Source organism: Cetorhinus maximus, chromosome 29 (assembly GCF_964194155.1).
Source record: "Cetorhinus maximus chromosome 29, sCetMax3.hap1.1, whole genome shotgun sequence".
In the NCBI taxonomy this organism is placed as follows: Eukaryota; Metazoa; Chordata; class Chondrichthyes; order Lamniformes; family Cetorhinidae; genus Cetorhinus; species Cetorhinus maximus.
In genome coordinates, this window is record NC_135907.1 from 12373153 (window position 1) to 12385010 (window position 11858).

General features: G+C 46.3%; 1 protein-coding gene across 1 annotated transcript; it reads right to left on the reverse strand.

Moving 5' to 3' along the window:
* Nucleotides 1–2125: 2125 nt before the first annotated feature.
* Nucleotides 2126–11285, reverse strand: rps19bp1 (ribosomal protein S19 binding protein 1). The gene is made up of 4 exons (XM_078532176.1): nt 11135–11285; nt 7645–7824; nt 3435–3532; nt 2126–2563 (listed from the first exon to the last, which is right to left on the reverse strand). The coding sequence occupies exons 1-4, from the start codon at nt 11187–11189 to the stop codon at nt 2432–2434; spliced, it is 465 nt and encodes a 154-aa protein (XP_078388302.1). The 5' UTR covers nt 11190–11285; the 3' UTR covers nt 2126–2431.
* Nucleotides 11286–11858: the final 573 nt, after the last annotated feature.

Here is an 11858-nt window from a genome sequence, read left to right on the forward strand (position 1 = left end):
GCAGGCCTGTTGATCCGACAAGCATTGCTCAACGCTTTCAAACTGAATCGGTTTTACAATCAGTAATCATGGAATAATAATAGGACAGCGCAGAAGCTGGCCATTTGGCCCACTGGGCCTGTGCTGGCTCATTGAACGAGCCATCCAGTTAGTCCCATTCCCCCTCTTTCCTGGTGGCCCTGCAAATTTCTTCCCTTTTGGAAGTCACTGTCGACTCTGCTCCCGGCACCATTTCAGGCCGGCAGTGCAATCCAGATCACCCTAACTCGCTGCACACAAGACAAAATAGTGCGGAAAGAAAGAAAGACTTGCATTTATATAACGCTTCTCACGACCACCAAATATTTTCACAGCTAAAAAAGTACTTTTGTAACGTAGGGAACGTGGGAGCCAATTTGTACTCAGCAAACCCCCGCCCCCCCAAACAGCAATGTGATAACAACCAGATAATCTGTTTTTATGTGATGTTGATTGAGGGATGAATATTGGCCAGGACACTTTTCTTCGACATGGGATCTTTAATATTCACCTGAGCAGTCAGAAGGGGCCTCAGTTTAACATCTGAAAGAGGCATCTCCAGCACTACACTGGGGTTCTTTTTATTTGTTCATGGGATACAGACATCACCAGCTAGGCCAGCAGAGTCAGCCACTTTGCTGTGAGTCACATGTAGGCCAGACCAGGTAAGGATGGCAGATTTCCTTCCCTGAAGGACATTAGTGAACCAGATGGGTTTTTATGATAATCGGCAACGATTTTGTGGTCTTCATCAGGATTTTAATTCCAGATTTTTATTCAATTCAGAATTTCGCCATCTGCCAGGGTGGGATTTGAAGCTGGAGTCTCTGGAATGCTAGTCCAGTGACATTACCACTATGCCACTGTCTTGAGCCCACAGTATTGCAATTCAGAGGCAGAAGTGCTAGACACTGAGACGCAGCTGAGCCATAGGCTAGGTTATACCTGGAGAAATAATTCTGGCCTGTGTAACGTTAGAATAAAGCACAGATCTGTCACTGGTGACGGTGGCTGCCAGTGACACGCTGAGATGCTAAGTTCCAGCGACGCTCACAAATTGGAATGTTTTGCCTGTAACTCAGTTCATCGATGGTAACGCGATGATGGCACTGGTGATGGACATCACTCATCCTGCTGGCAGTGAGCTCATCTGGATGTGGTGGTAATGGGGGGGAAAGCGCTCATGAAACTTTGTAATGGGAGTCACCAGTGGTTTGGGAGAGATTAGCAGCACAGGATCAGGTTGAGTGCTTTGCGTCAGGCAACTCAAGCCTTTGCTGCACTTGAGAACCTTCGCCTGATGACTCAACATATAGTGACAGCTGGTGGGTGTGTGGCACTGAGTTAAACGCAATGGGGAATGTCTCAGGACACATTGGTGTGACAGTGTGATATTCTGAATGGTTAAATCTGCACTGAGTTAGCCGCACTCAGGATGACTGTTCAACTGCTGTAATGCTGACAGAATTGGCCTGACCTCTCCCAAGCTCGAGATGGTGGTGGGTGGGGTGTGGTATTGGAAGCAGCTGGAACCTTCAGGGTAAGAGTGATTGTAGGGAGACGTTTCCTGAACTTCACTCTTCCTGTATAAAAGGCACTGGGAAGTTTAACAAGTTAGGGGTGGATGTGCGCATTGACTACACAGGCACCGACTTCATCTCACCTGTGGCCATTATTCAGCAATAAGCCTGAACAATAAGAGCCAGGATCGTGCCTGGAGGGGGAGGGGATGGGCATGGTGACTGAGCCCAATTCGATCCACATCTGGTATGTGGGCATTAGTCCAACTGGCATTTCTGGATAGTGTTTAGAAGCAGGAACCCTGACTTATTACCACGACTTTAACACGCGGGGCACGGGGGTTAATAGTAGCACCCCAAACTCAGATCAGCAAATCCAGCACAGCCTGGGGTTGGAATCTGGCCTGTCTGGTCTACATGACTAGCGAGATGGCCCAGTCCTTTGGGATGGCTCGTGGCGAACTGGAGAAGGGCAAAAATACCTCGAAATGTTCCAGGATGTAACTGCGTGCTGTCAGTAAGGCAGCTAGAAGTTACACAAATGTTGGCATGAGTTAGTAATCTTAGAAATCAGTGTAAGTGATCTGGTACAACGCAATGTTTACTCTATATTTAGTGCAAATGTTTGCATGTTGCAGTGAAACTCAGAACTATGAGCAATCATAGGTTTTAACAATTACTATACACCGACAGAGTTTGCAGGCTGGTCTTGATCTTGGGGATAGTTAAGACTTCCATTCCTCCTTCAGTCTCTTTCCCTCTCACGCATCTGATCAGTTCCCAGTACAGTCTTTATAGTTAAGGCTTGAGCTAATTAGGTGTTGTGATCTCTGCTCAACAACTGCATCCAGGCTGTCCCACTCTTTTCACCAAAAGTTAACTTTCCGCTGCAGTTAGGGCATCCCAAAATACTCTTTCTCAAAATTCCTAAATTCACTCTCTGTGAATACGCTCTTCTCTTCCTTCTTCACTTCCTTCTTCTCTGGGAGGTCCTTTGCTTTCCTTCCTTGACTGTGCATCAAAACCTAACATTTAAAAAAAAAACACAATTATAATTTTACATTGAGAGACGTGTTTCACGTCAGCTTTTTCTGGTAGCCTGTGTGCTGGGCTGAAGAAGGCAAGAGCTTTATCGTTACATAACGCCATTCATTGAATCACAGAATAATACAGCAAAGGGAGAGGCCATTCGGGTCATCGTCTATTTAATTAGTCCCACGTCCTGCTAATTCCCCATCGGCCTTAGTGAGGGTGCAGGGCAGGGGAGTTATCCCCAGCGAACTGGCCAATATTTATCCCTCAACCAACATCACAAAATCAGGTTATCTGGTCATTGTCACATTGCTGTTTGTGGGAGCTTGCCGTGTGCAAATTGGCTGCCATGTTTTCCACATTACAACATTGACCCTTCAAAAAAACGCTTTGGGTCATCTTGTGCTAATGGAAGGAGCCGAATGTCGTAAATACAAGTCTTTCTCTTTTTTTTTAAAGTGAACACATCATCTGTTTTAATGAATTTGGTTAAGGGATAAATATTGGCCAGGACACTGGGGAGAACTCCCCCACTTTTCTTTGAAATAGCGCCATGGGATCTTTTATAGCCACCTGAGAGGGCAGGCCGCACCTCGGTTTAATGTCACATCCAAAGGATAGCACCTCCGCTTGCATTTTTTTTGCTCAAGTCTCTGGAGTGAGACTCGGAGGCGAGAATACTATGGACTGAGCCGTGGCTGACACATTCTTAAGGGCCCAGTCCTTTCTCCAGCTTTGTCTGATGCAGCTTCAGGATCGGATCACATTTACAAATTCAAGGCTTCCTTCGGGATGGCACCTCAATCTACAACCTTCCATTACGTAGGGAAAACTGCAAACAACTGGCATGCTAAAGACACCCACCTTTTGAGTAACACTGCCCTCAGTCAGGAACTTTGAACGAAGCATATACCGGAGATTTTCCTGAGTGTGGTCTGCTGGCCTCTTCTTCCAATACTCCTCTGTGGAGGCAAACAAGACTCTCATCAGCTCAGGGGCTGAGTATGACGACCATGAACACTGATCAGTGAAGTCCTTTCCCACTTGTCTTTTCTCTAGAAAAGCGAAGGCTGAGGTCTTTGAGATCATGAAGCGGTTTGATAAGAGAGGCACTGAGAAGGTGTTTCCAATTAAATATGATCAATGTGACTAGTCACCAATAAATCCAATAGGGAGGTCAGGAAAACCCAGTGAGTGGTCAGAATATGGAGCTTGCTGCCATGTGGAGTACTTTAGGTCAACAGCATTTAAGGGGTAGCTAGATAAACACGAGGGTGAAAGGAACAGAAGGATATGCTGATAGGGTTGGATGAGTGATTCATTGTGGTAGGAAGAACATGGAGGGACAATATAAAATAAAGGGTACAATTCTAAAGAGGTGCAGGAGCAGAGGGACTTGGGTGTATATGCGTATATGTCATTGGAGCTGTCAGGACAGGTTGAGAGTGCGGTTAATAAATCATAAAGCATCCTGGGCTTTATTAATAGGGTCATAGAGTACAAGAGCAAGGAGGTTAGTTCTTTGAGGAAGTAACATGTGCTGTGGGTAAAGGGGAACTGGTGGATATACTGCACTTGGATTTCCAGAAGGCATTTGATATTGCGGACAATAAAAGCTCATGGTATAGGCGGTAACATATTGGTATGGATAGAAGATTGGCTAGCTAACAGGAGGCACAGAGTACGGATAAATGGGTCTTTTTCAGGTTGGCAAGATGTAATGAGTGCTGTGCCACAGGGACCAGTGCTGGGACCTCAACTGTTTACAATTTATATAAATGACTTGGATGAAGGGACTGGAGGGATGGTTGCCAAATTTGCTGATGACAGAAAGATGGGTAGGAAAGTAAATTGAGAAGAGGGCTTACAGAGGCTACAAACAGATATAGATAGGTTAAGTGAGTGGGCAAAGATCTGAAAGATGGAGTTTAGTGTGGGAAAATGTGAAATTGTCCATTTTGCAGGAAGGATAGAAGAGAAGCATATTATCTAAATGGTGAGAGATGGCAGAGCTCTGAGGCGCAGAGGGATCTGGGTGTCCTAGTGCATGAATCACAAAAGGCTAGAATGCAAGTACAGCAAGTAATTAGGAAAGCTAATAGAATGTTTTCATTTATTGCGAGGGGAATTGAATTCAAAAGTAGGGAGGTTATGCTTCAGTTGTACAGGACACCAGTGAGGCCACATTTGGAGTACTGTGTACTGTATTGGTCGCCTTATTTAAGGGAGGATATAAATACATTGGAAGCACTTCAGAGAAGGTTTACTACGGTAATATCAGGAACGTGTGGGTTGTCTTATGAGGAAAGGTTGGACAGATTAGGCTTGTATCCACTGGAGTTTAGAAGAATAAGAGGCAGCTTGATTGAAACATATAAGATCCTGAGGGGTCTTGACAGGGTGGATGTGGAGAGGATGTTTCCTCTTGTGGAAAAATCTAGAACTAGGGGTCACTGTTTAAAAATAAGGGGTCGTCCATTTAAAACAGAGATGAGGCAAAATGTTTTCACTTAGAGAGTCGTGAGTCTTTGGAGCTCTCTTCCTGAAAAGGTGGTGGAAGCAGAGTCTTTGAATATTTTTAAGGTAGATGTGGATAGATTCTTGGTAAACAAGGGGATGTTAGGTTATCGGCGGTAGGTGAGATGCAAATTTCAGGTTACTATCAGGTCAGCCATGATCTTATGAAATGGTGGAGCAGACTCGAGAGGCTGAATGGCCTACTCCTGCTCCTTGCTTGTATGTTGAACTTGTATAAGACACTGATTTGGCCTCAGCAAGAGTACTGCGCCCAGTTCTGGGTGCTGCACTTTAGGAAGGATGTGAAGGCATTGGAGTGCAGAAAAGATTTAGAATGGTTCCAGGAATGAGGAACTTCAGTTATGAAGATGCATTGGAGAAGCCAGGACTGTTTTCCTTAGAGAAAAGAAGACTGAGGGGAGATTTGATAGAGATATTCAAAATCATTAGGGGTCTGGACAGAGTAGATAGGGAGAAGCTGTTACCACTCGTGAAAGGATCGAGAACAAGAGGGCACAGATTTAAAGTAATCAGAAAAAGAAGTAAAAGCAACATGAGAAAAAACATTTTCATGCAGCGAGCGGTTAAGGTCTGGAATGCACTTCCTGAGGGTGTGATGGAGGCAGGTTCAATTGAGGCATTCAAAAGGGAATTATCTGAAAAGGAAGAATGTGCAGGGTTAAGGGGAAAAGCAGTAGGTGAATTGCTCATTTGGAGAGCCGGTGCGGATGTGATGGGCCGAATGGCCTCCTTCTGCGTCGTAACAATTCTGTGATGAGTAGGGTGGGTGGCGGATCGTGTGGAGCATAAACACTGACAGGGAGCAGTTGGGCCGAATGGCCTGGTTTCTGTGCTGTAAATTCTACATAATTCTGTTCACCTTTTGAAGACACTGACTCCTTATTGGAAAATATCTCTGCAGCTACTGAGTACTGATATCTAACCCATCTGGCCATGCATCAGATGAGCCTCGACGATATGTGCCAGCTCTTGCTTCCAGCTGAGAGTGCAGATCCAACAGTCTGAGCCGACAGCTGTGGTAGCATCACCGTTTGGCTGGTTACCATGCCGAACGCACAAATGGAAGCAACTCTGCTTACATTCCCACGCCCGCCCACCTCGCCCTTCTGGCAGGGGCTGTGGATTATGTGTATCACAGGCAAATCTAATCCCGTCCACTGCGCGCTCTTTCTAACATTAGTCTCTGGGTAGAGGTCAGGAGCGAGGACGCACCTTGCCGAATTTTCTCCTTCCCTACCCGTGGGAGGAGAGGCCCCAGGTGACAATTTGGCCGGAATCTGCCCGTGTGACCATATTTTTCACATTCCAGGCCACCAACACCACCGGTGTCCTGATGGAGATGTGGTTTATTCCCCTGAATGCAGGGTCACTGTTAAGTGTTTTAGGTAAGCTTACTGCCTGCATTATTATGACCAAGGCTTTAACCTGTTTATTCTTCAATTAGTCAAATTGACCATTTCTAACCAGTACATGAGATGCAGTAATTGTGTTGGAACAAAACAAAATGATACATGGGGCCAGAAAGAGTGATCCCTTTCAATCGCCCTCTTTCTTCAAGGTCTAAGCAATCTAGCCTTCCATTTTTATCCACACTATCGGGTTTCTCAGCCACTCTGGTCACTCCATTTCACATCTTCAATGCATCAGTACAACTGCTTGTTTAGATTTAGCCTTCGGAAGGGTGAACCTTATCTGGAGTCTGTAGCAATCCTGAAGCCATTGGGAGGTCAAAGAACCAAAAATGCCTCCCCAAAATTAAACCTTTTTTTTAAATATAAAAACGCATACCTTGGGTTAGATCAGCTATAATCGAATTGAATGGCAGAACAGGCTTGAAGGGCTGAATGGTCTCCTCCTCTTTCTATGTAATAGCTACAACTGCACAGAGGGTTGGTGGGAACAGAGTACTGCGTACAGGTTTGGTCTCCTTACCCAAGCAAGGACAAACTTGGATTGGAGGCAGTTCCGAGGAGATTCACTAAGCTGAAGGGATGAAGGAGTTGTCTTATGAGGAAAGCTGGAACAGCTTGACTCATCAGAGTTTAGTAGAATGAGCGGTGATCTCGTCGAAACATATACAATTCTGAGGGGGCTTGACAGAGTGGATGCTGAAAGGATGATTCCCCTTGTGGATAAATCTAGAACTGGGGGGGGGCACAGTTTCAGAATGAGGGTCTGCCCATTTAAGATAGGGATGAGGAGGAATTTCTTCTCTCAGGGGGTTCTGGATCTTTGGAACGCTCTACCCGATACCAGTGAAGATTGAGTCGTGAATATATTCAAGGCTGAGATAGATTCTTGGAATATTGGGAAGTTAACGGTCAAATAGCAGGGGGGGGCTGGTGTCAGCAGGAAAATGGAGTTGAGGCCAAGATCCATCCAGCTATCATCTTATTGAATACAGCCCAGAGGGGCCGAATGACCCCTTCTGTTCCTGTTTCTTACGTTCAAACTCTCAGCAGACGGGGGCTAAGTAATTGAAAGCGTCCATGCCCGCAGAGAAAGAAACTCAAATTGGCACAACCATGCCACTTACCCAGCGCTGACTTAACTACTTTGCCCTTGACAGTTGCTTTGTTCTTCTTCTTCCCTTGCCCCTGAATTCTCTCTAATTGCTTCTTTATTCCTTTCTTGCTCGTATTAACCAGATGCAGACGGTCGGCACCACATGAGTGTCCTGGAATCGCCTTCTTCCTGCCCTTCCCTTTACCTGAAACTGCAATGGGAAACTTCAGTCACCACTTACCCAGAATCAGAACGTGAACACGCCAGTTAAATTCCAGCTCAAACTTGGGTAAAGAAAGACAGTTGGACTGGGAATGGGATGGACTTTTCTTTTCTGTGGAATAGAACCTCTACTGATCTTCATAGGCAAAGCACAAGCATTGCCAGGATAAATCATCACAGTAATGGATTCCAAACACCATCTCGGAGCCCAGGGGCGCTGCTGCTTGATCAGTGGTTCTCAAACTGGGATCTTTGCCCCCCCCACAACCCGGGGGGGCTGTAGTGACATTCCAAGAGGTCCGGGGATTGGAGTGCAACCACCATATTTCCAGCGTAGGGTGTGCTGGGTGTCCGCCTAGGAGGGGAATGCAGACAGAGGAGCACAGAGTAGCACAAGCATTGTCATATCTGTAAGTAAATGTCTGTAAAGTAAATATCTGTAAGTAAATCCATTATTAAAATAAATTTTTCATGCAGCACTTTTATATTGAGTATTAAATGGCATTATATTTTAGATGGGGGGGGGCAGTGTCCATGACTAATCCACTTGAAAGTGGTCCCACAACCAAAAAGAGAATCACAGTCCGAGATCACATTCATTCCTTGGGTTTGATACTTCATGAGATTCTACAGAATGATACACAGGGCCGGATTTTCACTACTGAGGTGATTAGCTCGACGGAGAACCTATTGACTCAGCAGACCCGCCTCGGTAGAAAAGGTCACCACCAGACCCAATTTTTGTTCTGGGGAGGCAGGAGTGGGTTAGAGTCAGGCTGGCCGCTGCCCCCCTGCACCACTGCCCCGACGCAGATGGGGAGGGGCCGAGTCTCGAAGTGGGATAGTTAAAAAGGTCTGCTTGTTTCTGTGGGGAATCGTCCCAGTTGTTTGCTTACATTTTAGGCCCTGTAGCCATTCACCCCTCACTGCTCCTACCACCCACTCCCCATGCCACATACATGCCCCTTATACCATCCATGCCAACTCATCAGAAAGCTGTCAATCAAACAAAGTTTTCACTTCTCTGCACCCGTGTCAACAAAGTTAATCCTTTTATAGAAGTCTGGGCTCTCAGCCAAGCACGCATAGCAAGATTTCACTCGGAACAAGAGCAAAAATGGAGGTGAAGGAGCAGTTGAGGAACTTGGTGGCTACAGAAACATTGTGAATGAAGGGCGATCGTTTGGCACCTGGGAGTTTGAAGATGCAGTTATAAATGACATGGGGTGTAGTGCGAGCATGGCTGGTGCAGCCACCTTTTCCCAAATCCAAACACAAAAACATAAGAAATAGGAGCAGGGGTATGCCCTACTGCCCCTTCAGCCAACACTACCATTCAACAAGCTGATGGCTGATCTTCTTCCTCAATTCCACTTCCCTGTCCTATTGCCCTTGGTTCCCAAAAATCTATTGATCTCAGTCTTGAACATACTCATCAACTGACCATCCTCTGGGGTAAAAAAAATCACAAACCTCTGAGTGTAGAAATTTCTCCGCACCTCAGTCCTGAATGGCTGATCCCTTATTCTAGTTCTAGACCCTCCGACCAGGGGGGGAAACAGCCTCGCAGCTTCTACCTTGTTAGGTCTCTGAGGATTTTTTTTTTACATTTAAACAGGATCACCTCTTATTCTTCTAAATGTCAAAGGATATAGGTCGATTCTACTCAATCGCTTCTCATTGGACAATCCACTCATCCCAGGAATCAATCCAATGAACTTGTTCAGACCCCCACCAAGGGAGTACATCCTTCTTTGGGTAAGGAGACCAAAACTGTACACAGGCGTGGCCTCACCACCAAAGCCCAATAAAACTGGACAATAGGCAGGACTATAGGCCAGATTAAGGCTTAAATTTTGATTTTGCTTTGCTTTGGATGAATTTGAAACTAAAACATTTGCCATTATCACAAGAACTACATTTCCAGCACACTTACTTGTCTGTAAAGGGCTTTGGGACGTATTGAGAAAGTGAAAGGTGTTATATAAGTACAAGTTGTTTAAGAACAAAATACCTAAGGCAGTGTGGGCTGGCTTTCATTGCGGAGCTTTTTCAGGTACTGCATTCAAAAACTGAACAGGCGGCATCCTTGCGTAGAGCCTGTGAAGTGACTCTCCGTGTCTAGTGGCAAGAGGGTGACCAGCGGCCCTTATTTTATGGATCGTCCAGTGTTGTGTGCCAGGCTGCGTAGTGCTGGGGCGCTGGAATTTGGGCCTTTTTAGGAGTGTTTTGTGCATGCCCAGTTACCCGCTCTCCTCCAGTTTGTACAGCCTCACTCTCACAGCACTGGCAGCATGACCCACCCCCCCCTTCCCCAGTGCTCTGGCAGCACTCCCCCTCCCTCTCATCAATATAAGCCGTCCCTTAATTTTCTCTGCAAGAGTTGGGTCACCCTCAGTAGGAATTACCTTGAATCCTTCAGCTCAGCCCACGCCAGGGACACAATGACACCTGTTGGCTCAACATAACACAATGTGCCTTCAGAGAGCGCATTTAACATAGCAAAACATCCTGAGGTGGTTTACAAAGACCAAGCCCGTAGGGAGATGTGAGGTAGGACACGTGATTAAAAGTTTGGTCGAAGAAGGAGGTTCTTGAAGAAGAGAGGGGTTTAGGGAGGAAATTCCAGAGCACAGAAGAAACCCGAATAGGTCAATCTGCGTTTAGCATTTTGGAATAGGGAAAAACATTTAAAGTCAATGGGAACTTTTTTTTACCCAGAGGGTGGTGGGGATCTGAACCTTATTACATGAAAAGGCGGTAGTGACAGAAACCCTCATCACATTTAAAAAGTACTTAGATAAGTTCTTGAAGTGCCCGAATCTACAGACCAAGAGCTGGAAAGTGGATTCAGGCTAGATAACTCTTCTTCCGCTGGCACAGACAGGATGGGCTGAATGTCCTTCTGTGTTGTACATTTCTATGATTCTGTATGAGATTAAAACAGAAAATGCTGGAAATTCTCAGCAGGTCAGGCAGCATCTGTAAAGGGAGAATCAGGGTTAAGAGTTTCACCTCAATGAGCTTTCACTGGGATTTTGCAATTTGTGAAGGAGATGAGGTTTGGGATTAATGCCTGAGGCCGCTAATCTCCAGCAGGGGGCGCTGCAGCCGCTAATCTCCGGCAGGGCGGCAGGGGGCGCTGCAGGCGCGAACCACAGCGCCCCCCTGAGCTGGGAGGTCGGAATCGCCGCTCCCGGTCGAACGTGCCCGTGAGGCCGAGAGGGGAGGAGAGCGGTCCGCGCCTTAAATTCAACCGCGACCCCGGTGGAGGGGGGGGAATGGGGGTATGCCCCTACCTCTCACATCTCCGCTCATGAAATCCAGCCCCTTCCTGATCAGTGTTGCCGACATCGCTGCCAGGACCCGCCGCAATCCGAACCACGTTAGAAGCCGCTTCAGGCCAAGGCCAGGGAACAAACAACCAACCAACCAACCAGCCAAGAGGTGCCCGGTCGCGGCAATCAGCCTCCCCCCACAGCGCCACCTGTTTGCAGGCTGAGCATGGCAGACTCCCCCAGTGGTCACGCTGGGGTACTACGCTGGAACTGTCATAGACAAAGGGGGTGTTGAAGGTGTTGATATTATCTAAGGAATGTGCTAAAGGGGACATTAAGGGTAGAAAGCAGGACCAGCAAGGTACAGATAGCCCTAGGGGAGGGGGGGAAATCTAAATAGGCTAAAAGGTAGAGATAAAACGATGGATGGAAATAAATTTAAAAATAAAGGAAATAGGTGGGCAACTTTAGATCATGAACTCTCTCCTCCATCCCCACCCTCTTTCCGACCCCCCCTTTTCCAATAATTTATATATATTTTTCTTTTCCCACCTTTTTCCATTATTTTTAAATTTATTTCTGTCCATTATTTTATCTCTACCTTTTAGCCTATTTCGATCCCTTCCCCCCACTAGGGCTATCTGTACCTTGCTATCCTGCTTTCTACCCTTAATGTCCCCTTTAGCACATTCCTTAGATAATATCACCACCTTCAACACCTCTTTGTCCTTTTGTCTATAACATC